The sequence below is a fragment of the Taeniopygia guttata genome, chromosome 3, assembly GCF_048771995.1.
Source record: "Taeniopygia guttata chromosome 3, bTaeGut7.mat, whole genome shotgun sequence".
Lineage (NCBI taxonomy): Eukaryota > Metazoa > Chordata > Aves > Passeriformes > Estrildidae > Taeniopygia > Taeniopygia guttata.
In genome coordinates this window covers 34,047,333-34,075,048 of record NC_133027.1, presented here as the reverse complement: position 1 = coordinate 34,075,048, position 27,716 = coordinate 34,047,333, and the positions used below count along the sequence as shown (strand labels likewise).

Genomic DNA, 27,716 nt, shown 5'->3' with positions numbered 1-27,716 from the left:
CTACACAAACAAGTCTGATTTGGGGCACATCCAAAAATCCAAAGATGCAGTTTCAACTCTCTCCAATGAATGGGTTCAAGTCCCTGCCTCCTACTTGCCCAGAGTCTGTGATACACAGGACTGTGGGCTGAGATGTTGGCACTTCTTCCTCATGGGAAGCATTCCATTTTTAATTAAAAAAAAAAAAAAAAAAAAAAAAAATTGATGACATGTTAGGTGTCTAGAAGTGGTGTGAGTTGTTCAGATGTCTTTCTGGGTTTAACACTACTAATCAAGATGTGTCTATGTTGTGAATAAAGATTTTTTTAAGGGTACAATTTTTCTGTGTAACTGAAGCAATAAAACTGTTCTCAAAGCAGTTCACATTGAACACTGAGCCAAATCTATTTTGATATAACATCCATTCCTTTTGCTGGTATCAAAGATGCATTTGACCTCATTCCTCTACAACATAAAGTATATCACAAAACTGCACAGAGACAGAAGAAAATTCATTTTCTACCCTAGCAATAAAAATTAATTTCAAAGCCAAAGGACATGAATATTCAGAAGCAACATACATTGCTTATGATTAAAAAGTTTTTAAACAATTTTTGGTCACTGTTTTTTTTTGTTTGTTTGTTTTTTTGTTGTTTTTTTTTTTTTTGTCAAAGGCTAATGTACATATTGTGAACATGAAACTGCAGATTATGAAAAAGCAGCAGAAACAAGTCCACAGATGTCATGTTTGTCCTTCAAAAAGTGGGTTTTTTTCGAAAAATGTTACCAAAACTTTCCAAGAACAAATGCAGGACTTAACATAAAACTGCCAGATCCTGAATAATATGTGTGAAATTTTCCTCCCAGTAGCACATGTCTTCTGGAGAAAGATGTCCTTAACTGAAATGTCTCCTTCAAATATTTTTTTTTCCTAATCAAACATTCAATACTTGTTTGCTCAGCATCTTCTCTACCTTCCCAGGATTTACTGGGCTTTTTAGCAATTTAAATTGCTTATAAAACACTTGTTGCTAGACCATAGGCAATAATTACCTTGTTTTAATTTGTGTCCCTGCTAAAACACACCTATATTCACATTATGAGCAGTTAAAGCTTTGCATTATACCAACAGAGCATCTTATTTTATTATGTGGAAGTGTTAACTCATCACATTGTAAATTGTAATCCTGTGATTCACCAGAAATCACTTCATTTTATTCACTTAGTATCTCTCCACAAGGCAGCTGTGAGCTCAAAATCCAAGCAGGTATGCTAATGCAAAGAATTCTGATAAATTTGTAAAACCTCTGAAATCAACTAGTGCTGTGAAGTATACATAAGTATTTCTCTCATTGCACTATATCTGCCCTTTAATATTTCAATATTTCACAGCCTTGGAAATTTGTATTGTTAAAAACAAATCCCCAAGAGCAATGGCCTTTTATACATCCTCAAGTTCAGCTGAGTTCACGGAAGCCCTTTCTCCGTGACTGTCAGAGACACAAAAGGAGTGTCAAGAGTGCTGAAGCAGCTCCAATACCACCATGGTCAGAGAATGCTCAAGAAAATCCTCTTGAGGAGGTTGAAAGCAGTCATAGTATGAGAAGTGACACCAAAAGACATTGTTTCAAAGAGTCATAACACTAAGGTTCTCAAAGGTGACCTGTCACTTGTCACCGATGACTCAGGAGCACTTGTAAAAAGCAGCAGTAGAGAGGTCTTGGGTCACTTCAGAGCCCAGGACATGGGAGGAAACCTCTGAAAGCAATCTTGGGGTTTTGATTTCTCAAGATAGGCAAGAATGAAGTAAGAAAAACAGCTGTCCTCCAATAAAACCACAGCTTATTTTGACACATGCATTAAAAAGTAAAAGGAGACCATGAATTTTGATGTCAAAACAAACTGACATTGAGTTGTATCAGAATTTCCAATATTTTGATTACAAGATTGCACATAGCAGAAACCAAATGGAAGTACGTGCTCATACACATAGTATGTTGGACTCAAGAAATTATTCCAACATACACAAAGGAGAAAAACCCTCAGCAGTACCCTAACTATGCCCATGTTTATGCTCTAATACAGAAATCTTAGTCACCTCATAGGCTAATTTTATAGCAGTGGACAGAGGGGGTGATTTCCAGCGAGTCAGGCCTACTACTGACATGGCATAGTGTTCTGCATGTCCAACAAATAATTTCTGCAGTGCCAAAGTGTCTCTGCCCAGTTGTGGCCACAGAGTGGTGGTCTCCTAGCTAGCACACTTCCTGTGGCCAGAGGGCACAACAGGAGTGGCTGCCCCCAGATGTCTTCCAAGACCCCTAGGGTGGCAGTGCTCACAGGGGTTGGCAGCTCCCTGTGGCTGGCTGTGGCATAGTAATCACAGGTCACTAGCAGAAACAATGGACTGAAGCAAAGAAACAGAGAGGGGTCACTTGTATGAATTCCAAGGTAATTTATTACCTAGGAGGGTTCAGGGACAAGCAAGGAACAGGAATGAGGGTGGTAGCAAATTAAAAGAGGGGAGGGTATGAGGGGTGGAAACAATTCATGTCCAACGGGAAGACATAAGGGAAGGAAACATAACTGGGATAATCCAATGAGGACAACATACGGGAAGGGAGCAGGTTTAACAATCCAGTGAGGTGCTGGGGAAGGGGTAACAGACAGGGAATTTCGAGAACCAAATGGGGGTAGCTACAATGACAGACAGTGGAGGTGGACAGCACAACATGGATTGACAGAACCATTTAAGGATAAGAGGGGAGGAACAGGGAGCTTCGCACTTTGAGGGACAGTCAAGTGTCCGGAAAACTTAGGAGTAAACAACCTGGGAGAAACCATTGTGAGGGGAAGAAATAGGTGGTACAAGGAAAATACCAACTGAATCTACCTAAAACTGAACACCTAACCGATAAAACAAAACATTGTAAAATCCTATAAAAACACACACAACCACACCAAAGCCCTGCAGTGTCTACAATGAGCAGGACCTTCACTGTCTCTGCAGTGAACGCAAGGAGGCACAGCAGTGGTGCCTCTTGCTTGGTCCCTGCCCAGGCAGAGCTACCAGGGAGTTTCAGAGCCCATGTGGAATGGCCAGCATGGACCGAGAGTGCAAGGGGAACACAGGGCAAAAATCATCTTTGTAGCTACCGTGGTCTCCAGTGTCCGCTGCACCAGGGAGACCATTGAGAGGAGCAAGGCGGACTGAGAATTGTATGCGCCAGTTAAAAAAGCCTTGCTATTAACAGTGTCTCCTCCCAGGCAGCCACAAACTCACAACTAGTGGAATTTACAAATGCTCTAGGTCTGCCCGAGTTCAAGAAGAGCTTGCACAATCCAGATACTGGAATAGGCCAGTTTATTGAAACAAATCCAAAACAGGTTGAGGGTTTCTGAATGCACTAACTAGACGTATTAATGTAAATACAAAAGCACTAACTAGAGTGTTCCTATAAATATAGTGTAAATTCACTAACTAGAGGGTCCTAAGATATATATATAGTAAATGCAGTACTTATGGGGTATTTATTAATAAATACAGTAAAAGCACTAATTACAGGGTACTAATATATACTGTAAACACACTAACTACGGGAGGTTAATATATACAGGGTCTGTCAAGAGGCCCCACAAGCACAGCTCTGTGCATCGGGATCTCTTTCAATGGCCGTGGATGGGCAGTTGTTTGAGCTGATCCAGCAGGCAATTGTACTCCTGCACGGCCTTCCTGTGGGCATTCGGACTGCTGGCCAGGTGCTCAAAGAGGTTGGGTGCTTCAGCCACCCGGAAGCCTGAGGGCACGCTGATCTCCATTGGGAAGCTTGCATTGCCGACGACAAAGTGGTGAAGCTGCTTTGTGTCCAGCGAGCAGCGGAGGTACTTCAGGATATCCATCAGTCGCTGCCCGAAATCCCTCCAGCGCCACTGCGTCAGGGGTACGGCGTTCAGGAGGTGCATCACCACAGTCTTCAGGGCGTAGCTGGAAAAACCTACACCCATCAGGAAGCCCGTGAGGAGCTGCAGGCACTTGCAGTGACAACTGTCCTGGGGGGCCTGCCTGGAAATGTGCCTGAAGAAGTTTGCCTCCGCCACGGCATAAGTCTCCGGCCACCTTGTGCTTGGGATGCCTGCTTCTGCAGGCTGGCTGCACACAAAGATATCGGAGTCTCCTTGCCGCACTGCAAAGATCATCTCAGCCGTGAAGCATTCCTTGTCTTTGCTCAGCTGAAATTTACAGGAGCGGCTGCAGGGCTGCAGCGTTAAACGCCAGTGGCGGGATTGAGGCAAGAGCAGCCAGGCTACTCTCACAAATCCACAGAACCAGTGGACAGTCTTCTCCACATCTAGATAGGAGCCGGTGCAGAGGGTGTGCAGGAGGCTGGGGTCCTGTCTCCTTCTCAGCTCCTCCTCGGGGTGGTGGAGGAAACACAGCATGTCCTCCCCCAGCCTCTCCCTCGTGCAGGTGCACAGCAGCTCCACACGGACACAGAAGTTCCTCTGGAGCATCCCTGCAGCGTCCAGCTCCAGGTGGAAGGCATGTCCTGGAGGGGGGCTCAGGGGTACAAGCACACGGTACACAACATCTTGTGCACGCCTGGGACTCCAGCCTTCAAAGGCACTGCCCACCCCAACAGCTTGTTGCGGCACCGGGTAGAAACTGTTGGACAAGCCTTGTCCAAAGATGTGGGTCAGTTTGTCCATCAGGTCCATTATCAGCTGGCAACCTTTGTCCAGATCCAGAACAGGCAAATGCATGCGCTCCTCTAGACGGCTTCCAAGCTTCCTTTCGGCATTGTGGTTGTCATCTTTTCTGTTTGCCTTCTCCTGATTGTCTTCTGCATTTCTGGCCGCATTGGCTTCCCCCACCTTTTCATCTTGGTTCACGTCTTCCTTCGCAGTGTTGCAGCCTTCTTTCACTTCCTTTCCAGCACTGCTTTCTGCCTTTGCATCGCTGTAACTGCCTTCTTCATTTCCCCCCTTTTTTTCGTCTTCCACATTTGCAGCAACGCTGCTTTCTGTTTCTTCCTTTGCAACCACATTGCCTCCTCCTTCTTCCTCCTCCACCAAGCTGCTGCTGGACCTCTCCTTGTGGCCACCGTTGTCTGGATCGCGCCCCATTTTCACAAGTGCAAAGTGCAGGGCCAAGTGAAGGACGGCGATTCCAGCCAGAGCCCAGAACTGCCACCCGAGCAGGCCTCCCCAGGCCCCACCACTCTGCTCCTGCTTCATCTGCTCCAGCTCCTGAATCAGCCGAGTCGTCTGCTGGTTCAGGTACTCAGCACGCTGCTGCATGCGCTCCAGTGCGGCCTCATCCAGCCCATCCCCGGCCTGCTGCGGGTACAGGATGAGGCCTGGCACAAGCAAGAGAAGGAGCGGAATGGCAAGCATGGTCTCGGGCAGTGAGCAGGGCTTCAGTGGGGATGGGAGGGAGCTAGTGCTAGGGCAAGTGGGGACAGGAGCCCCTGGGATCTGAAGGCAGGAAAGAGGCAGCCAGGCAGCTGGCAGGCTGCCAGGCCTGGCTGCCTCTGCCCCGGCGCTGGCACAAAGGCTCTGGCCAAAGGCACTCCTGCCAGGGACTGGCTGCTGGATGCCCTCTGAGAAGCTGCTCCCCGGCTACTCGCGCTGCTGCCACGGTCCTGGTTCCGCGTTCAGCACAGCCTCCTGTCTGCGTGCACGCTCACCGCTCGCCGAGGCCGTACTGAGGCTGCGTTACCTGCTGCTTCTGATGGCAGCTGCCCCCATTGTGACACTGGGGCTCTGATGTCACAGGTGTCTGCTTGCATTCCGGCCAGGACTAAATAAAGGTGGATGTTGTGATCTTAAAAACTTTTTCCAAGCTAAATATTTCTATGATTCTCTTCCATAAATATCTCTCTTGCTACTGGATACAGAAGAAGCACTCCTGGCTGCCCAGACATGCTTTGAGGTAAAAAGCCTGTAGTACAAACCCATCTATTTTGAACAAAGATGTTTTTACAAGTGTGTCTGCAAGGTACTACCTTTGGTATATGCAGGGAGATGTATATAAAGTTTTATGCATGTACACTATCATATTGCCTATTCTGAGCGAAAACCTCAGAAAATATGACGGCTGAAGGAGTCAAAAGGGGTCTTCTTTGGTACTTCATACCTTGTCTGATAGTTTTAACCAGCCTTTGATCTTTTGCAGAAACTGAATGTCTAAGTCTGAATCTCACAGTGAATTTTCACATCATGTACTCTGGTTAAGCAAGAAGCACATCCCTTTGACTCCACCATTTGTATGACCATATAGTTTTTTAATCCCCACTTCTTATAGAAATTTTGGTATTGAAAGCAATAGTCGAAAGATATTCCCTTTTCAAATCTGAATGTCATCTTTGTTTTGTCAATTCAGGGGAATCTTTTTATCCATCACACTAGGTGCAGTTATTGCAATAGTTCCCACCCTGTTTGCCACAGTTATTTCTGTGGTGCAGTAGAAATCAATAGCATTTTTTCTATGCATCAGGGATTTCCTATCAACATTTATGTACAACAATTAAATGAGCACAGGTTCCACTCATCTGAATAAGCCTGGTAATTTTACCCCTTTTTGGAACCTCGGGAAGTAGCAAACTGTTACATTAGGACCTGATTTAGTGTTTGAAGGTTTCCACACCCCCCACCCCCGTCTAAAGAATCCCTCCTCTCAGTTCAGCTCCGAGGCTAGGGCTGTTCCTTCTGAGCCTTCTACTTCCCACTCCAGCTCTTGAACTTAATACTCTGCTTAAATGACCTTCCCAACCAAGCAAGCAGTTAAGACATCAGACTTGCTTTACACAGACTTCAGAAAATTGCAAAACTTTGTCTTGCTCAGGTGATTCATCTGTTTGTCCTGTCCAAGGGAATGTGAGATACAGCACATCAATTACCTGCTGTGTATCAACTGTTAGGTTGTTAAGACTATATCTAAAATACATTATTTGTAGTTTTTAGACTAACAAATTTCTATCAATCAATCCCTACGCCAACATTTCACAATATCTGAATTTTTTCCAGCTCAGCAGATAATTCAAGTCTGTTGGCATTAGTCTGGATGGAGCATTTGATGGAGAAAGCTGATGTCATTTGTTGTGAACAAGAGGCCTGTTTTCATTATGACTTAATACCTGTATTCAATACTTGGATTACACATACATACTGCCTAAATTCAATACCTGTTGTTACCCATATTCAGTAAGTAATGGTAAGTTACTCACTAACCAGGCCTCAAATGGTTAGCCATGGCAATTAGTCTATAAATCATTAACAGAAAAAAAAAGGTCTCTCCCACGTATTTTAATGCTTTCTCATGTTTGTTTGGTTTTTAATTGCTTTTTCTGCTTACAATTTTCCTAGCTATGGTGGTCACGGAGATGGATTATGAATCCCTTTCATCCTATTTACAGCAGCAACGGCATCTCAGATTCTGGCCTGGCTTGCTGCCAGATGCAAGCAATACATTTCCTCCAGTTGCAAGCTATAAAATTATTGTGTCTTTGTCATTCCCTGGATCTTTTTGAAGGACATCAATGATTCTCTGCCAGCATTGCTGTGATGAATTATATGCTTTTGCTGTTAGCACAAGGGTGAGCTACACAAAGCCACAGAGGATGAATTTTAAAAAGATCCACATGAGTTTTTATTGTTTATTGAAACCAATTTCATAATAGCAATGCAAGTACAGCAAAAATATTAAGTGCAATTAGGGAGACAATTGAAATTAGGCAATTCAGAGACAGGTTGTTGGGGATTTTTGCATGCTTCATGCCTGTTTTCTTGCCTATTAGGATCAAAACATGAAAAGCTCCATTCAGCTTGGGAGACTCCATGTCAGGTTTATGCCACACAGCTACTTCTATGCTTCTGAAATACCACTATACATCTCCTCTCCTTTTACAGGAGTTTCTATTGCAGTCTAGCCTACTTACTAAATTACATTTTCCAGTAATTTAATTAAACATATTTAGAGTTCTTGTGCATAATACACATGATTTTTGAGAATTTCTTGAGTGTTTCATAACCACATTTGGGGTTTTTTTTTCATTTTTCCTCCTAAAATTTATAGTCAGGGAAGAGGGATTGCAATATTTTAATTTCAAGTGCATTAAAACTGTATTTTCCTCATATATTTCCTTATTTTTATTGTGAAGTGACAGACTGTGCCCAAAAATATTGCCTTGGTAATAAAAACTGGTAAACAAAACAAAAACTTTGTCCAGTTTCCTCCATTTTTATTTTCATTTAATGGTCACGGAGCTTTTATTTTGAACATTCAGAATTGTGGAAACACAGTTCTGCCAAGGGCAAATATGCCTCCCTCTCAAGGATGTCCCATTTATGCTTTCCCATACAGGCAGGATATAATCTTCGTCTGAAATGTTCACTTTATCCTGCTCCACTCAAATTCTTCTATCACTTTCATCACTTTGCTAACATAACATACTCCAGCAAGTGAAACAAATAAGATCTCCCATTTCCTTTTCCCTTCCTCTCTCCACAAAGAAATTTCCTTAACTACATTTTTTAATAAAGATTGCATTAGGGAAAAAAATAGCAGCAACTCAGAGTAATAAAAGCCAAGGTTTAGAAACCCTCTTACTTTTTTCTAGAATAAACCACAAGAGCCTGTTTACGTTGGGCCTGCCTTTGAATTCAAGCCTTTTTGCCAGCTTTTGGCAATACTTTTATCCTTTTGTCAGTACAATCCATTCATCCATTTGCTCTCATCCCTGACCTGTCATTATCCCAGGTGCTACCCTGACCCAAAGCCTTGTGTTCAAACTGGCAATGCCAGAACGTGCCCAAGGTTCCCCAAAGGCTTCCTTGGTCCCACTGCCCGGAGAGGACACTATGGGTCTCAGCACTATGGCAGGCTGCTCTACTAGCCTTGTGCTCCCGGACAGCTCTCTGAACAAAATCACAGAAATAATTAGGCTGGAAAAGACTTCTGAGATTATCAGGTCCAACCTATGACCAAACAACATCATATCAATTAGACCATGGCACGAAGTGCCACATCCAGTCCTTCCTCCACTCCAGGGATGGTGACTCTACCACTGCCCTGGGCAGCCCATTCCAATGTCTAATATCCCTTTCTGTGAAGAAATGCCTCCTAATGTGCAATCTAAATCTCCCTGGAGCAGCTTGAAGGAAGCTATGTCCCCTTGTTCAGTCATTAGCAGCCTGCAAGCAAAGGCTAACCCCACTTGGCTACAACCTCCATTCAGAGAGAGCCAAAAAGCCTCCCCTGAGATGCCTCTTCTCCGGGCTAAACACCACCAGCTCCCTCAGCTGTGCTCCAGATCCTTCACCAGCTTCGTTGCCCTTCTCTGGCCTTGCTCCAGCACTTCAGTGCCCTTCTTGTAGCGAGGGTCCAGAACGGGACACAGCACCCAAGGTGTGGCCTCAGCAGTGCTGAGTGCAGGCGCTGCATCACTGCCCTGGCCCTGGGGCCACACTAGTGCTGACACAGGCCAGGTGCCATCGGCCCTCTTGGCCATCTGGGCAGACGCTGCCTCATGTTTACCCGGCTGTCAACCAGCACCCGCCGTGCTTTTCCATGGGCTGCTTTCCTTCGATGTCACAGGGGCGCCCAGCAGAACCAGGACGGTGAGGGCAGGCCGGGTTCCGGGCCAGGCCGGATTTCGGGCCAGGCCCGGTTTCGGGCCAGGCCGGGTTTCGGGCCAGGCCGGGTTTCGGGCCAGGCCGGGTTTCGGAGCCCGCCGTGCCTCCCCCCGGCCGCAGCTCGGCGGAGCTCACGTGGCCCCGGCCCGCAGCGCCCCCTGCAGGCGCCGCCGGGCCACAGCGGCGCGGAGAGGCGGTGCCGCAGGGTTCAGCCCCACCACATTCCCCCCTCTTTAGCAGCGCCTCAGCCAATCAGCAGCCGGGGCTCGGCCTCCTGCCAATGGGAAGAGCTGCTGCCGCCAAGCTGGCAGGGCGGGCGGCCAATGGCTGGCGAGCAGAGCCCGCCCCCGGCCCGCCGCCCGTTGCCGGGCAGCCGCTGTCAATGGCCGCCGCGCGGCTCCTTTAAGCGTAACGCGGCAACCGCCGGCGCGTCCTCCGGGCGGGCCTCTGGGCCGGGCAGGTACGGCCGGGACGGGCCGGGGGCGGTGGCGACATCGCCGACATCGTGGGGCGAAGGGAGCGGCACGGGGAGGGACAGGACCGCCGCGGGGCCGTGTTTTTCCTGGGGGCTGTGGGGGCTGGGAACGCGCACGGGCCTAGGGCTGGGGTTGGCCTCCGAAGGGTCTCGGGCCGCTGGTGTTCAGGTCCTTTCTTCTGAAGTGATTTAGTGTAAGTAGGTTTCGGTGATTGCATTTAAAATGTACCATCGCGAAGTGCTGCTAGAGAATAACATTCGGTGTGTTCTTTAAGAACGTCTGCGCGGAGTGAAGGACGGCTGCCGGGCTGCGCTGCGGAACTGGAGGGCTGCACTCGGGCCGGCTGCGCTGAGCTCGGTAAGTCCGCACGCACCGGGGTACGCGTGGGAATATGAGCCACGGCACGAGTCTCCGAGGTGCACTCCGGTTTAGAAACACAGAAACATTATCTCTTCTCCCGGTTGTAGGACTGGCCTGCATGTGCTCTGTTTGAAGTGCCATTTCCTCATTTCTGACCTGGGACTTATAGCAGCTTCTTCAGTTTGAGATCTGACACGAGTAGCGTTGTGGCTTAGTGGGACAGAGTCAGGTAAATGTAACATAGGTCTTTAAAATCATAAAGCGTTTTAATTCATCAAAATGCAGGACAAGGCAACAGTCTTAAGCTGTGCCAGGGGAGATTTTTGTTGGACATTAGGAGCAATGTCTTCACAGAAAGGGTGATTAAACATAGGAATGGACTACTCAAGGTGGTGGAGTCATCATCCCTGGAAGTGTTTAAGGAAAGACTGCACATGGCACTTCGTGCCCTGAATTTGTTGACGTGCTGATGTGCAGTCATAGGTTGGACTTCATGATATCTGAGGGCTTTTCCAACCTAATTGATTCAGTGATTTTGTTAAAATCCAGTACATCTAGAAAAACTGCATACAGTTAAGCCAGCATCTGCAGTACCTAATGAAGTTATACTTAGTCCTCACTAAGGCTTGTCACTCAGTATGTTTTGATTTCATAAAAGTAAATAATTTTGCCTGTCTCTCTTCTGGAAAACTTACAGTATTTGGATATGAAAAAGATGGATGCAGGGAGAGGAAGGAGACGAATTTATTTTGAAATTATTCTTTGCTCTGAAGTTCAGCACTTCAATGACTTGGATTGATGCTTTTGTACTTGTCAGAAGCTGGCTTTCTTGCAGTGTCCCTGTCTCAGAATAGGTGGAAGAACGGAGCGGGCCGTTAGAGGTCAGTGTTTGTACGGGGAAGTGCCATTCTTTGACCAGCAAAAGCACTGAGCTTCCCCTGGTCTGGGAAGGGTGTTAATACTGAAAAGGACTTAGGAAGTTTTATGAGTCTTAAGCTCTGGGTGCACTGCATGAGAAGAATTGCTAAGTAATTTTTCTTCCTGTCTATTGCATAAAACCTGTAATCCCACGGTTCAATTTCTGTTTGTGTGATTTACTTAGGAGTAAATCTCCTGTCTCCATTGCAGTTGTTTTGTGTGTTCTCTGTTTTGTCTGTCATGTCCGTTGTGATGACCTGGTTCTTGATTGTTTTTTGTAATGATGAGCATGGTTTTGATACAAAATATGTAAATAATAGCAATGGACAAAATATGTAAATAATAGCAATAGATAGAAGTGGCAGCAGTAAAGGAGTATGAAATCTTGGAAACAAAACTGTTTCTAAAGTTCATGCAAGTCCCACATTTCCTTCAGCCACTCTGTATTGATGTGATCTCAATTCATTAGGGTTCTAAAAGCATGCCTTGAGCTTTTGAGGGGAGAGGATTGGGATTTTGATGATGGTGGTAGAGTTTAGTAGACCCACTGCTAATCCATAATGTTTCACTCCTCACAACTTATTAAACATTCAGGGGAAAATAGATATCTTTGTGGATCTTATTCACAAGAGTTAAACTCATTTTATAATCAACTTAAACTAGTTTGTAACAATTGGAAAGTCAGGGAACCAAAACATTTCTTAATTAAACAGCCCTTAGGCTTACTGAAGTGAAACTCAGATATCCTAGTTATTCTTTTGTTCCCAAGATAAACTGTGCATACTTTTGTTAATCAAATTGTATTATAAACTGTTGGAAAAATTAATTTGGCAAGACTTGACAGATTGTGGGTTTTTTTTGTTTTGTATGGAAAATATTATAATATCACCAGTTTATGGAACTGAAAACCATTTGAAGATCCAAGAATGTTTTTGGGTATTCCTCAAGGGAGCTTTCTTCGTTTTACCTTTTTCAATTTGTTTCCATTCCATTGCTTTTCAAGTATTTCCAGAATGCATTGAAAATTCCTGTTCATTTATATCACTGTATGTCAAAATGATACTTAGCAAAATATTCTCAGGGGTGAGGGATATCCAGTACAGGAGTGGTGGATAATTCTAATCCTTCAGTTCTTACAATTTGTTTGTTTTAAATACAGTGAGTTATTAAAAGCATTCTTCAAAAAGATTATTGCCTCTTCAGTGAACTCTTGTGAGGCTATAAAATAACTGATCAGCTTTAAGTTGGTATGTGAAAGTGAGTGCTGTTGTTTTATATATATAATTAGACATGAACTGTAGGCATTTATGCTTTCCCTAAATGTAAGAATACGAGGTCTGTGCCTCCGGAGTACTATTTTTATATCTCATATTATTTTAGTACTTTAATATAAATATATTAGTTTCTATTTTTTGCATTCCCTAAAATTCTGTCCTGTGGAGACAGACCTAATGCAGTATTGCCTGTGCATCTTCTAGGGAACAGTGTGCCCAAAATGCTGCCTGTTCAGACTTGTTTTGCTCTTCAAGGAGCAAAATAACATCCATTCTGTACAGGTGTTTGTGGGGCCAGAAGTTAGGAAAAGAAGTATTTGGGAGTAGGGAAGCACCCTGATATGTTCAAATATTCTTACGTCATCTTAGCTACAGTTATGATTAGGTACAACCTTTTAAAATTTTAATAACTCCACGATCTTGTAAGGAAAAAAAAAAAAAAAAAAAAAACAATTGTTCCTGATTATTTGAATGTTCACAATAATGATACCTTCCAGCTTGTGTTTAGCAATCTCTAGGACAGGTGGTCTCGGGTATAGCTTATTTAACTTTATAGGCTTTGCAGTGAGATTTTCATTTTCCTCAGATTCTTTTGACATAAGTTTTCAGTGTCAATTTTTTTTTGATCACTTTGAAAATATTTAGGTGTTTAAAAAACATTATTTTGGAAAATTACTTCCTAAGTAACAAAAAATATTATTTTCCAGGTAATTCAGTATTCATTTCCAACCATCTTCCCAGTTTAGAAACCTGATGGGATATTTATTCCTCTAATTCCTTCTGTATAGATTATGAGGCCAAATGGATTCCAGTCACTGGAGACAGAGTTGTGCTAACAGTGAACTGAGCCAGAAAGCTTGAATTTGTAATGAAAACTGTCTTGGCAGCTGACATTTCTGCTCTGCTTGGCTCTGTAATAATGCATGTATAGGCAGTGAAGGCTGAGAAGAAGGCCAAGTTTATTTTATTGGGAAATAAAAATATAGTGAAAAATTTACAGCTCATTTACAGGTATGTTGAATGTCCTGCAGTGTAGAACAGTTTTGACTGAAAGCAGCTCAGTTTTTTGGTGTGTAATTTGCTTTGCCATTTAGAAATCAGCTAGGAGGTTATGTCATTCAACAGGTGGAGCTGATGGGCTCTGATGCAGGCCCTGTTTATTCACCCACTAGAGACCCAATATCTCAAAGTTGGATTGAAAAGATAGAGATGATGAAATTAAGCTTGAAAGCTGCCAAGAGTGGTGAGAGAGCCAAAAGACAAGGGAAGCTGAGCACAGTCAGTAAAACACTTCCTAAACTGTTGAGAAAATTCGTCTGACCTTCTTTGAAGGTGAAGAAAATTTTGAATATATTTGCTCCATTACATTCTCAGGAAGTGTCTCCAAATACAAAATGGGATGATTTCATCTTGAGATATGGGATTTTTCAGTTTGCATCGGGCTGCAGGAATAGGCCTCCTTATTTTATACCTGCTTCAGATGTAATGTTTATCCTGTACTAGTGGTGTGGTCTCTCTTATCAGATACAAAAAAGGTATAAATATAGATGTAAATATATAAATACACATGACACATATGTGTGTGCTCTGGCCAGTCCTTGAAGGCATGAAGCACCAGATGTTGTAGGGTATGGGAGTACTTTTCAGGGTGAAGATTGGGATAGATAGGTACAGTCTCATTAGGAGTTAGGGATTGGATGTTTTCCAGACAAATGACAAATTCATATTCAAGCCCATTATTTAACATTGTTGGAATGCCAAATATTGAGAAATGGAAGATTTAGTCAAATTCTACAAATGTCTCAAGTCACACAAATGAGTTGTTAATTAATTTGGTTAAAAAGTTTTAAAACATGCCTAAATTACTTTCCTGAATATCAACAAACTTTCACTTGTGTTCTCTTTTGTTTTCCAAATTCTTCTTTTCTCTTCTCTAACTTGGGAGTAGTTACTTATTCTAGATTTAGCTGTGTTGATATTCTGATTTCTCTTTTGGGATTGAAATACCTCAGTCTATTGAATGTAATACTAGCATTCCTAGAGTGACATTTAATATAAATAATTAAAATAAGTATAATTACTAATATAAACAATAGGTATCATAGTGGATGTCATAATGTTATAGGAATCATGAATTATTTTACAGCTTTTTTACCTTTCTTTCTTAAACAATTTTCTTTGTTAGCAAAACCATTCTCACTGTTTTTTTTTCTCTCTCTCTAAATCGTTACAGAAAAATGCATTCTGAATGATAACTATTGCTTGCTGAACTGAACTGCAGAGATCTTGTGCTTGGAGATGAAGATGATAAACCAGAGGAAATAATCCAACTGCTGCCATTGTGACAAGTCAGAGATCCTTTGTGCCAAAATGAGCAGTCTTTGAGAAAATACTGGAAAGCTGTTAAACCTGAAAAATGGGAGAAAGAGTAAGGAGCCCAGATTCTGAACAGGAGAGGAAATCAGATGAGGATAAAAATAGTGACTCCTATTATTCAGATGAAGGTAATGAATCTCGTTCATCCAGCCAGTCGCCAGTACTAAGCTCTCCATCTACGAACCAAGAAAAAAGACATCACAAAACACAGACTTCCAACAGCCTGTTGCACTACCAAGGTAGGTAGTTAGCAGAAATTACCGCTTTGTAACTGCTCCAAAGAGTTAATTATCTTTGAAAACTCAAAATAGACAAACTAGCATTATGAGCATCTACAAATACAGTTCATATGAATTATACTACAGATGGCAGGTAGACAGTACCTACTCCATTGAAAATTGAAATTAATCTTCTCCTGCATAAGGAGAAGTTGTGGTGATTTTCAGAATTCTTCACAGTTTTCTAAGCAAGTGAATATGGCTTTTATACTGGCCTTCTGTGAATCATGCTGATGCTTTCCTTTTATCACTGACAAAAAGCTCAAGGCCAAAAACCCAAACCCAAGGCATGTCCTTGCTATGTAGTCTGTAAAAAGGAGATGATTGTTAAAATTTCCTTGACAAAATAACCTACAGATACCTGTCTTGTGGAAGTGTAGGTGACTAAGCTTTACAGGATAATACTGTGACTTTAAATAAACAAAAGACTGCTAATGTGACCAAAAAAAAATTTTTTTGATGAAAATTAGGTTCTGATGGAGATTCAAAAGAAAGTTTTTCCTGTTTCTTCTCTGAGGGTAAAATATTTCCAATTTGAGATGACACAACTCCACTTTGAGCTCCCTCACAGACATAGGCTACTTTTTTGATTTTTCTTGGGGAGGTGAACATTCCTGCAGAGTAGCATGGTTATGCAAGCCCTGGGCTGAAGTAGGGCTGTGAAGGCTTTCTGCTGCACTTTGACAGCTTGTTCTAAATAGTTGTATACTTTTTTTGGTGAAGTCTTGCCATATCCTGCCTTTCTTGGGCAGATGTTTTTGTCTTTGATAAATGCTTGATGCTGTGTGACTCATTTGGTATGTGTTACAATCTAGGCTGTTCCAAAAGGTCTGATATTGTTTAATTTGCTCAGGGAATGTATCTCTTCAGATCCTTGAAAGTGTGGGTATCCTGGTGCAACTGGTGTTTTGCTTCTGAACACTTCTCCGTGTTCAAAGTGGCATCTCCTCCATGGTAGTCCTGGGTTATCTGTCTGGGAACCAAAAATGGCACTTCAACCATGCTATTTAATTTGGAGGAGGCAAATGTGTAACCAGTTCTTTGTTTACATAGCCAGAATTGAATATAATTATTACATGAAGGTGTTGTGAATGTCATATTACATTGTCTTGAAATACACTATTCCCCAGTGTAACAGTATGAGCAAAAGTACAATATTGGTACTGGAATTTTATGAGTGGCCTAAATATGGATAAATTCTTACAGGGGCTGCAAGTCTAGGGTTAATGGGAACTCCCTTAGCTGGTTATAGGAGTGGCATCATTCCTGCAGTGCATGTATTAGATAATCTTTTCACACTTGAATGTGACATAATTGTTCTTTGTAAAGGAAAAAAAATACACCTTCTTTTGTTTGCCCAAGGTGTGGAAAAAATGAGCACCAAGCAGAAAACGAATGAGTATTTTTGCAAAATGTCTAGAGGAAATTATAAGAAGGTATTTTTAAGCTGTTATTTTTGCTGACAAGTATTCTCAGTAGAATTAGAAACATGGTGTATGGCAAAGGGGAGGAAGAATTTGCTGTCACACACACTGTCCATATACACGTAACTGGATTACTGCTGTATCCCAGCTTTCAAGCCAGAATTACAAACTGCTGCTCAGTTTGCTCTTCTTTCAAACACTGACATACCTTAAGGAATTATGCACTCTTGATTAATTCAGTTGTTTTAAGAGATATTTTTAGTGGATTATATGATTCATTCTTTGAGCTTGGCATGAGAGGCACATAAGATAGAAACAAAATGTTCCGCTTTTATGTGTGAGGATGACAATAATAATAATAGCAATAAATAGGAATGCAAGCGGTGCATACAAGTAATCAGATGAGAATACTGTGTGGAAAATAACTTGTGATACAAGAATAAATTACTCACGGGGAGCTGAATTTTCATTGGATTTATAATTTTGCTTCGGAGGCTTTTTGCATTGAGCCTTTGAAATCTGCTGTTTTGTCTGTAAGCATGGCAGCTGGATTTGCAAATACTACTGCATTTGTCTGGGAGAATTACATTTTGCATAATACATAACTGGCTAATGCTCAGCTAATTGTTGCTATTTTAAAAGCAACAATTTTGTATGCATTTACAGTATAGTATTTCTAAACCATTTTAATAAACAATATCAAATATTAACAAAATATTACTTATTTCTGATACAATTTGCAGATGATTACTTTACAAGGGTCCTATATTAATGGCTGCAGATATTACTTCCTACAGCAGACCACAGACATAAATCTACATTTTTCAGCTATCAAAAGGAGTATAACTCTATCATATATATGCCTTTTTTTGTCTGGTTTGAAAGCTGCCATCTCTGCTAGATATAGTATGATTGTTTCAGGCAGAGCTTGGCTCCAAGCATGTCTGAATAGACAAACTGCATTGTCTAATAGTAAACACCCTTTTTATTTTTCCTCTCTCAGCCACAAAGAAATTGGATTCCAAATATGCACCAAGCAAAAGAGGGACACGGTGGGGTTTCCGTTCTCAGAGCCTCACTAGGGATTCTCCTGCAAAAGATATAGATCTTGTTACAAAAAGAGTTCTTTCTGCTAGGCTGCTGAAAATCAATGAGCTCCGAAATGAACTGACTGAACTCCACATCAAACTGGATGAGCTGCAGAAGGAAAACAGGGCACTGAAGAGGCTTCAGCATAGGCAGGAGAAAGCCTTGAATAAGTTTGAAGATACAGAAAACGAAATCTCTCAGCTCCTTGCTCGGCACAACAATGAGATTAGAATATTAAGGGAGCGCCTACGAAAATCTCAGGAGAAAGAACGTGCAACTGAGAGACGGCTGAAAGATACGGAAGATGAACTGTACAGGAAAAAAACTGTCTTGCAGAAACTAAAAAAGCTATCTGCAGATAAGCACCTTGCTGAAAGAGATGACCTGGCAAAGAAACTAGCCTTAGCAGAGAGCAAGCTGGAGGACAGGGAAAAAAGAATTAAGGTGGGATGACTTTCTTTTTGCAAGAAATTCTGGTACAGATATTTCTTTCCACAATGAATTGTAATTTTACGCAGCTGTGGAGCAAATAGAAAACCAGTATTTTTTGGTTTTTCCATAGAATCAAGTAAATTATTTATAAGGTGATTATATAGTTACATATAAGATGGTTGTGCATTCAAATTTCTCTTTACAAATTAAGCATATTTTGTCAGAGTATATCCTGTGGATTTGTGCTTTTAAATATTTTTATACCTAGCAATAACATTTCAGAAGTGGGTGCAGATGTAATACAACTTTATGCAATGTAGTTTCTCCTTTTGGAAGGAAACAGTTTGTAAAATTTTCTGGGTATTTAGGGAACTTTACACTAAAATTCTAAAAAAAAAAAAAATTATCTAATAATTATTTTCACTTTTTCAAGAGCATTCATACAGTGTTTGATTGTCCACTATTCTGCACATCTAAGAGCTCAGCTGGACAAAATTACATCATGTTTTTTAAATACTGAAATATCTTTAGACCTTTTTATGGGTATCCATTATAAAAAAATTGTCCAATATATTTTAATTCCATCCAGCAAAAATGAATGTTTTAGTAAACATGTCTAAGCATGTCTACACTGTAAATACGTCTATGAACTCATCTTAAAAAAATTGTGTTAACACTATTAAATCTGTTGGTAGTTGTACTATTTTGATAGTAGATATATTTTATATATAGTATATAAATTTTATACTATTCTTAGCTTAAATTATGTCATTGAGATGATGCTAAGGTTTGTTGTCTATATTAGTAATTAAATCTAAATTACATTAGAGAGATAAGAGATCTGGAAATCCAAGGATTAAGCTGGAAACTAAGCTTTCATAAAATAAATCCCAAAGTACCAATATATAAATGGCTGAGTTAGTTAAACCACCTCATCCTGTAGTGTCACCATCTGTCATCTGTACTTTTATGATTAGGTATTTCAGCATTTGTAATACTGGATCATGTTAAAATGAATCATACTTTAAAAAGTAAGGGATTTTCTTCTAGTTTTTTCCTGCTTTCATCAACACAGTTTCACTTAAAACAGCTATTACAAGATGAGGGCATGTAAATGAAATAATAATCACAAGCTAACTTCTAGTAGAAAGGTTAAAAATTCCTTCTTGTTTTCTTCCTTCTAATGCTGCACTCTCTTACCCATGAGTAGGAGATTTGTCTTAGAGATCTGGAGGTCCACTGTGGCAAGAGACTTACAGAAAGTAGTGTGAGTTTCTATTATGTCCTCAAATCACCTCTGAATACTCAAAGGGATGGGCTGCAGCATCTGCAGGTGCTTTGTCCCCTCAGAGTTAGGATTAAAGGTTTAAATGTATTCAGTGTTACAGCAATGGTTGAGCCCATATCTAAACTCAAGACACCGGTTTACTTAACTTTATATAAGTAATTTGACTATAAAAATTACTTCAATTATTTAAAAACGTTATTTTGTTTTAATTGAAGGATCTGGAAAGAAATCTTGAATTAAGCAGTAGCAGTTTTCAACGCGAGTTACATTCAAAGAAAAAAAAGTTGTACGAGGCTCAAGAAGAAAACAGAGTTCTCCAAGAAGAGCTTAATCAGCTAAATCAGAAGCTGAAGGTAAAATGTGAAAGGAATAAAAGTTGCTAACCATGTTCTGGGATTTTATCTTTGGAAGTATCTGTAATCAGGTTTGAATAGTTTACCAGCAGCTGCACTCTCTGATGTGTACTTAATTATATACAACATGTGAGTTCTTTTTCTGCATTAAATTGAAATGTTCTGTGCTCTGACCCTACAGTGTTTATAACAGGAATGTCTCTGTGTTAATCATTATTGTTAGCACTAGTTAAGGAAAGCAAGATCAAATACATAGCCAAGCATTGAGAATAAATCACAACATCTATGGAAAATTAGATTTGAAGGCTTGAATTTAAAATTAAGTCTGCAGGTGTAAATAGTGCTTTGTTACTAATATACTTGCATTGCAGTAGGTTTGAATGAAGATTAATGTAATTTATTTGTGATATCCACATGTATTGCTAAATGTGTGCAAATGTTTATTTGGACCCCATACCACCATCATTGTCCAAATTCTCAATAAAAGTACTTAAAATATTGTTATGTTCTACTTAGTTTACTTTAGGAAAAAAAAAAATAACAAAAAACAAGTGAGACTAAAGCTAAAGTGCTTAATTTCTGGGAGAATATTCCTCAAACTCCAAGTCTCAATATGTTGGAGATGAACCAGTTCATCACGTTCCCAGCTGTCCAGCAAGTAGCAGTAGTGTTAGTAGCTCTAAAATATTTAGTGTAAGAATTTTAAGATTTGGTGGTGGAGAGTTTACAGTTTGAAAACCTTTTTGTTTTCAGATAAATTCTGATAACTCACAGTTCATTTCCATATTTGATTCAATAAATGTGTGAAAAGTATGTCTCTATCTCTATGATGCAGTGGGCCTCTGCTAACTGATGCTGACATGCCCTGTGACAAGTATCACTTCTTGCTTTTAAATGTTTAACTCTTCACAACACTTAAAATTGAGTTGTGCAGTCTATACATATAGTTTAAGTCTTGTTTATGGAAGCACTGGCATTTAGTTTTATTTTCATTGCGGAGATGTTTATTTTTTTTCATCTGTAATATTTTGCTAAGGAGTTTATTGGGGAAGAGAAAGTTGTCTGCTTTCTCACAGCAGAAACAGAGTTAGGAATGTGATTGTCGTCCTTAAAACAGTGGATGAAACAATTATTTATTCTGTTTCTATTTATAGTATCTATTTTTAATTTGATTTACAGCTTTGCTAGTGACTGGTAAATGAAATACCAGTAACTCATTCTTATACCTACCTCTTCCATTCACAGGAAAAAGAAAGAGAACTTGAAGCAAAAAATATATATGCTAATCGTATGTTGAAGTCATCACCTAGAAAAGACACAGATATTGTACAAAGAAAAAGAGGTAACTTGTATAAAGCAATAAAACCAGAAAATTATTAGCATCACTTTGAAATGTCTCAGCTGGGTTATACCTTTCATGCTACTCAATACTCAACCCCTGACACTGCTTGTTCAAGCACATTTACATTTTTGCACTTCTTTCAACACAGCACTGGTCATAAAGCATTGTTTTTTTGTCTGTTCCATAACACAGCAGAGCCAAAACAAAGAACTTCACCAAACAGCAGTTTTAACTCCTTTCATACCAGAAGTTCCAGGGTAGAGGAGGAGGGGAGCATTGGTAGTAAAATCTCTTATAGATGATAGATAATACTTACTTGACAATAAATTAGAGAGGCTTTAAAAATATGTATCTTCACTGCTAAGAATGTTTTGGTGATCTGCTTTATTTATTTTATACTAATTCAAATGTATTGTCAGTCAGATGAGCTGCACTAATTTTTTTCCTCAGAGTATATGTGTCCCAGAGCATAATCTTCTAAAAGCATCAGTACAGTGATTTCTTCTAGTATGACAAGACAGTCTCAAACCTTATCCTACCCATATAAATATGTGTGTCTGTGTGTGTGCTTAGACTATTTTCACTGGATCAGTAGAATCTACTTGTCAGAAGAAGCAGAAATTTATGGGACTGTTTTAAATATTTAATGCCAGTATTTCAAACAGTTTGTCTGCTGCTTGTTTTATTATAGATGCTCTGCCATTGTTCCATTTTAGGTTCAGATTTTTTAAAATGTCATTCCATAGGGATAAGTATATGTGTTTCAAAAATTCAAGTAAGTGAATTTTAATTTTATGAGTTTTAATTCTGTGACAAGCAGTAAGATGAGTGAGATATTTTGTGGGTCTTTTTAACTAACATTCAATGCACTGTAATGACCCTGTAAGTGGCATTGAGGTGGGGTTTAAATTATTTTTTCAGTAGAATTTTCGCATGCATATTTTTTTATTATTAGGTTTTACAGATGCCAAAACAGCTGTGTGAAACTCATCAATACTTTCCACTTCCACTGACTTCAGTACAGTGTTTGCTGCAAATCATGAAAAATGAGAGACAGGTATATAATGAGATATTTTCAAGTGAAAACAACATCTAATTAGTTTGTATTTTCTACAGCCAACAACCAAAATATTAAAAAAGGACCACAACTCACAAAAAGTGTACAAACCAGTGGATGCTTCTCACCAGGAGAACTTCTTCCAGAATCAGAACTTGTCTGTGGTGACACAGCGAACAAGAAAGAAGGAATTCTTCCTAAAATAGTGAGTTCCATAAAAATCTGAGACCCAGTCCAGACAATTCACATATCAGATTGTAAAATGCAGAGCTTATATTTAAGAAAAAGTGTGAATATACCCATGTAAAGATATAGCAAATACAAGTTCAAAAATAAAATTTCAAATTCTGTTCTTTAAGACAAGATCTACCTTTCTAAAAATACACTCAGTTTTTTAAAGAGTTTGTCATATTCTTTGTCTTACTGAGAGCCATTAGCTCAATTTATTTATTTTTTCTGCCACTGTTACTTCTTTGAAGTTTTTAAGACTTCATTTTCACCCCTTTTCTTTGTTTCTAATGCCTATTTAAGGAATCTGTTAAACAGTGATGGCTGCCTTCTCTGTAGTTCCCTTTGGTCTTAATTATGGTTTCTTTTACTTTCCAGAATTATTTCACAGCGCATAAATCTAACATTTCCTCTTATTGTCACAGTGCTGTTATTTCATCTGACTTTCCAGCTTTGTCAGTATGCTTGGGTTTTTTTGTTTTTCCATTTCCCCTTTTAGTACAAAATAGTACCAATTAGAAGAATTGCCAACACTTTTGTGACCCCAGGCTAAAATCAGGGGTTTGTAAGGTATTACGAATCAGAACGACATATCTGACGAATCAGATTCTGGTACAAATTGTACAAATTCTGATTACATGAGGCTAGGACCTGTTTTTCAGAAATAATGGTCTGAGGATGGTCTTGGCTGGTGTCATGTTAGGGCTGAACTTCTTCATGGCAGTTTATTTGTATGTTGTCTCTTCCCAAATCCTTTCTGTGGCTATGGATGTAGTTTAATGTATTCTTCCAGTATATACTTGGGTGTGAGTTACAGAACCAAACAGTTGGTACAAGTGCAGCTCATGGAGTCCAGCTGTGTGTTTTCTAAATGTCTGTTGCTTTAAATAATGGAAATTAGATTTGGTAGTCTAGGCTTTCATTAGTTTTTAAAGTTAAGCATTTTAAATACCTGGCCACCATCTCCTTATGTAGTTTATATTTTTAATATAACAATGATAACCTTGTACATGAAGGAAAAATACTTGAAGGTATATTTTCTTTGTTCATTAAGTAGTAACTATTTCTTTTAGAAGGGTATTTTTAATCTAGAAGTTTATTTTGTTCTAAAATAAGCACAACTTACAAAATTAACTCCAATGTGTTGGACTATACTGACTTTTTCTTCACTTCATTGCCATTACTTTTCTGTGTTACTGATTTTTACCGCTGTTTGTTAATATCTTTTCCGCAGGTTCTTGTCTTTTACATATGTATGTGTAGCCACTAGCTAAAATTGTCATCCAAGATTAAACCTTTCTCTCTGATTGTTTGTTACTTAATACCCTATAAATTTAAGTACCGAAATGAAATTGTCTGAATCTACAACTCGCTCACTTGAGTTAAAAGGTCAGATTGTACAAGTAGAGGACAACTAATTGCTTGCTTGTTAAGAGAATATGATGGTGAAATGTGGCCTTCTATTAAATTCCTTGAAGAAGACAGTGTCTGGTTTCTATGGAGAACCACCCTGAAATTGGTAGTTTTGCTTTATGGCATTGGAGATGCAACTTCCCTGAAATGTGCAATACAAAATAGAGTTGAATGTCTATTCATTTTGTTTAAGGTGTATATAAGTATACTAGAGGTGATAATATTTTGGGGTCAAACCCCTGGGTCAAAGCTGGTTTGGCTTAAGGTGACTTACTCATTTTATATTTAGCAGTAAGAATGTGATTTCAAAATGACATAGAAGTTCTTATGATTTTGTTAGGTTGTTTATTTTATTGACTGGTTTTGCCCATCAGCTTCAATTTTCTATTAATTTATTTCAGGAGAAAGAAACTCAAGACAAAGGATGGAAAGAACAAACAGAACTCCTAAGACAAGAACAAGACAGGGAGAGGGAAGAGAAACTGAAACATTTTCAGGAAATACAGTCCTTAGAGGAGAGGGTTCCAAAACTTCCTGACGGTAAGGAAATGGGCAGCTGAAGGCTGAAAAATGCAGTATAGAATACTAATGAAGTGAGGCTGCTGATTTCTGGTGAGAAGAGCAAAATGATTTTGCAGAGATCACTACAGTGGAAAATTATTTTCAGTTACATTATGCAAAGAAGAATCAAAAAGAAATACAGGATATAGAATAATCCATGTCCTGTACTCAGCTGTGATTAAGTATGCGGCAGCAAAAAATGCTGTCCACAAAAAAGTATTGGAGTCTGAGAGATTGTGCTTTACAAAACAAGAATGACATAGAAGGTAAATGCTGATGTTATCTCTGACTAGCTAAATGTTATTGAGGTAAGAAGTAGATTTTTACTATTGAGATGTGATATACTATTTTTACTATTGTTCTATTATAGTAGAACAAATGTGTTGTTCCTAATATAGCCTTTTTTTCCTGTACTTTCTACTGACTTACATAATTTGAAATTTTCGTTTCCCTTTTCAGGTCTGGTTATCTGAATCATTTGGTGTGGCTATTTGAGAAATGTCAGTTTCTATCATTACATATTAATACTGTTTTTTTATTAATTTGGTTTTCACAGCATCTTAGTGACTTAAATGCACAAGTCATCTCAGGCATTTTAGATGGACTGCACCCTGTCATGTTAAAGAACTCTTTCAGTGATTGCAGTTAATGAACAGTAGTACTTACTTTATATGACAAGAATTCTAAAAATCTATAGCTGCTTTCAGAGGTAAAATCTGTGAAAAATCATCTCTCACAACTTACATAAGCCAAGAATCTGATTTTATGTCTCTGAATAAGATGATTTAACCACCTTACCCACCATATGGAATAAGCTGGTATTTCCCCCACCTTACAGACAGGAGCATGGGTTTTTACTTAACTTGTATAATTATTTGCTATTGAAAAAATATCTATGTTAAATAAATGCTAAATTAACTGAGCTACTGCAGTTGTTTCTGAAATCCTGAGCCGAAGTACACTAGATAATACGGAACTTTGTGAAAGCCTAAGTCAGAAATTTGAGTAAAGTGTTCAAAGGAGAATGACACTATGTTGGAGGGGCCAAGTAGTCATATTCAACTTTTGGCCAAATATACATCTGTTATCTTGGGGGGAAAATATTTTGAAGAGAGAAATATTTGAGAAGCTTCCTCCTTTTTCTACACATAAGCATTTCCAGGTTCCATCCATAAGTTGCTGTTTTATACCTTTGGTGTCCCTTCATAGCTGTGCATAGTCACTCTGAGTCCAGGCAATGATACACAGAGCACTATGTAAAGGTCTTTTCTGTATGCAGCTGATGCATGGTATTTTAAATCATTCACTGCTTGAAACAGGTGATGCCTCCTATGCATTTGAGGCCTGATTACTTTAAAGAAATAGTTCCCTTTATGAAAAAAAAAAAAAAAAAAGAGCCCACACATACATATCAGGACTGTCCTTATGTCAGCAGTGGTGAAAAATAAAAATAAAGTACAGTGTAAATCAGAACTATTAAAATCAGTAAGGTTATATTCATTTTCATTCAAACTCAGAAAATGGGAAGGCAATTGGCAGTATTCAAATTGCTTTGAAAATTCTAAAGCATGGGTAAGGTCCTTTGGAAGATGACAGTAAACTTTTATAAACCAGGAGTGCATTTAGTTGCAATTTTTGAAGAATTTATTTTTGCAACAGGAAAATTACATTGTACGTAGAAGAGCACATTAAAAACTCAATGGCTTTTGCTTGCATTATTTTCAAAATCTTATAAGGGTATTTTAAAATTAAAACATTTAAAATACTGTTCAAACATTTTTTGCAGAGTGGCAAAGGAAAGAATATGACGAAATTAAAAAAGAAAGCAACTTTTTATTGGATAAAGAAGATAAAATAAAGATGGAGACAGAAATCCACAAACCTGAAGTAGAGAGAGAAAGCACTGAAACACTGGAAGAGCGACGAAAAAGAGAGTTCTTGCTTGCTAAAATGCAAGAAATAGATAGAGAAATTCAAAATACAACAAACACAAAACCAACTTCCCAAGCACTACTTCTAAATACAGCAAGAAAATCTGATTCCCTGGAGAAAAAAGAGAAAATTAATCCATTCTTTGAGATTCCCGGGAAAGTTACTAATGGATTTCCTGTAAGGGACAGCCAGGATGATGGCACAAGAGCACAAGAGCAGAGTCAACAAAACGTAAGGACTGTAGATTTAAGTAGTGAGTTAGCATTTGGTAGTTATGTGCCTTCCTTTGGCCTTCCCAAAGGATCAGGGAGACCAAGTTGGCTCACTCAGAAAAGTGACAAATTAGAAGAAAATGTTAAGGAAAATGCAGATTTTGAGAGTAAGAAAGAAAAGAAGTCCAATTTAATGGAACAACTCTTTGGAAGCAGTGCCAGTACCATTCTTCTTTCTAAAAATAACAATACACCGCCCTTGGGCATAGATTGGGACAGTAGTAATAAGCCTTTTGTTGATAAAAACAGTAAAGTCAAGGTAAAAGAAGACAATGGGCTCTTTAGTGAAGGAAGAAGCCTAAACAGACACCGACTGCAGTACACTACAAGCAAGCCAGGATTTAATACCCTTGGTTCTTTAGAAGATGAAGTTGAAGAAGTAGTCTTACAGTGATCGTGTTTTATATGTTTCATATGTAAATACTGAAAAACTATTTTCTTGTAATATTTATTAGATATAGATTTGAAATATTTCAGATTTATTGTAAAGCCTTATGAAGGAATAATTTACATAAATGGGTATGTGTATAGAGGAGAGATGCAGAGGAGAGATGCTTGGGGTTTTTTTTATCTGTATTTTTACCTGTAGGCTGCTCATAGTACACTGCTTTTCATTTGGAGTATTTCTTTTAAACCTCAGATACTTTCTTTCTTGGGCATTTGGAGAACCTCTTAACTGTGCCAGGAGAAGGCATGTGTAATACCAGTCATGAAATGAGTAGAAGAGACATTCTTAGCACTAATTCTCTTAGAGTATTTTACGCTGCTGTCATGTTATCTCAGAAGAATATCAAAAGAAGCACAATTAACTCAGGAACAGCTGCTCTCTCCTTTTGCATAGGTTTTTGTGGACCTTACTACCAAATGTGTAACTCTTCTCGTATATTCAGATTATATTTGTTATACAATGCCATTTTTTGAATTTCTGGATTTTCTATGTAAAATTCCAATCATTACTAAGTAATTTTTTAACAAAATGGTTTTATTAAATGAGTTGAGTAAATTTCTTGTGTGTAGATCATCTTTAATAC

The 27,716-nt window shown here is 39.4% G+C and overlaps 2 protein-coding genes across 5 annotated transcripts; one reads left to right on the top strand and one right to left on the bottom strand.

The window, feature by feature from the left end:
* Positions 1-3,476: 3,476 nt before the first annotated feature.
* On the bottom strand, positions 3,477-5,546 carry LOC105759110 (inositol 1,4,5-trisphosphate receptor-interacting protein-like 1). The gene has a single exon (XM_012572782.5). It carries the CDS (start codon positions 5,371-5,373, stop codon positions 3,646-3,648), a length of 1,728 nt encoding a protein of 575 aa, XP_012428236.4. The 5' UTR covers positions 5,374-5,546; the 3' UTR covers positions 3,477-3,645.
* Positions 5,547-9,930: 4,384 nt separating this feature from the next.
* Positions 9,931-27,688, top strand: LCA5 (lebercilin LCA5). Of its 4 annotated transcripts, none has more exons than XM_030267494.4 (10): positions 9,931-10,072; positions 10,363-10,445; positions 10,556-10,677; positions 14,874-15,255; positions 17,722-18,251; positions 19,743-19,880; positions 21,126-21,222; positions 22,339-22,484; positions 24,322-24,460; positions 26,268-27,688. In XM_030267494.4, exons 4-10 carry the CDS (start codon positions 15,057-15,059, stop codon positions 27,077-27,079), a joined length of 2,061 nt encoding a protein of 686 aa, XP_030123354.4. In that variant the 5' UTR covers positions 9,931-10,072; positions 10,363-10,445; positions 10,556-10,677; positions 14,874-15,056; the 3' UTR covers positions 27,080-27,688. The 4 variants fall into 4 exon arrangements, with proteins under 4 accessions (XP_030123354.4, XP_012428237.4, XP_072782703.1 ...); XM_072926602.1 differs by lacking the exon at positions 9,931-10,072 and adding an exon at positions 10,094-10,281; XM_012572783.5 differs by lacking the exon at positions 10,556-10,677.
* Positions 27,689-27,716: the final 28 nt, after the last annotated feature.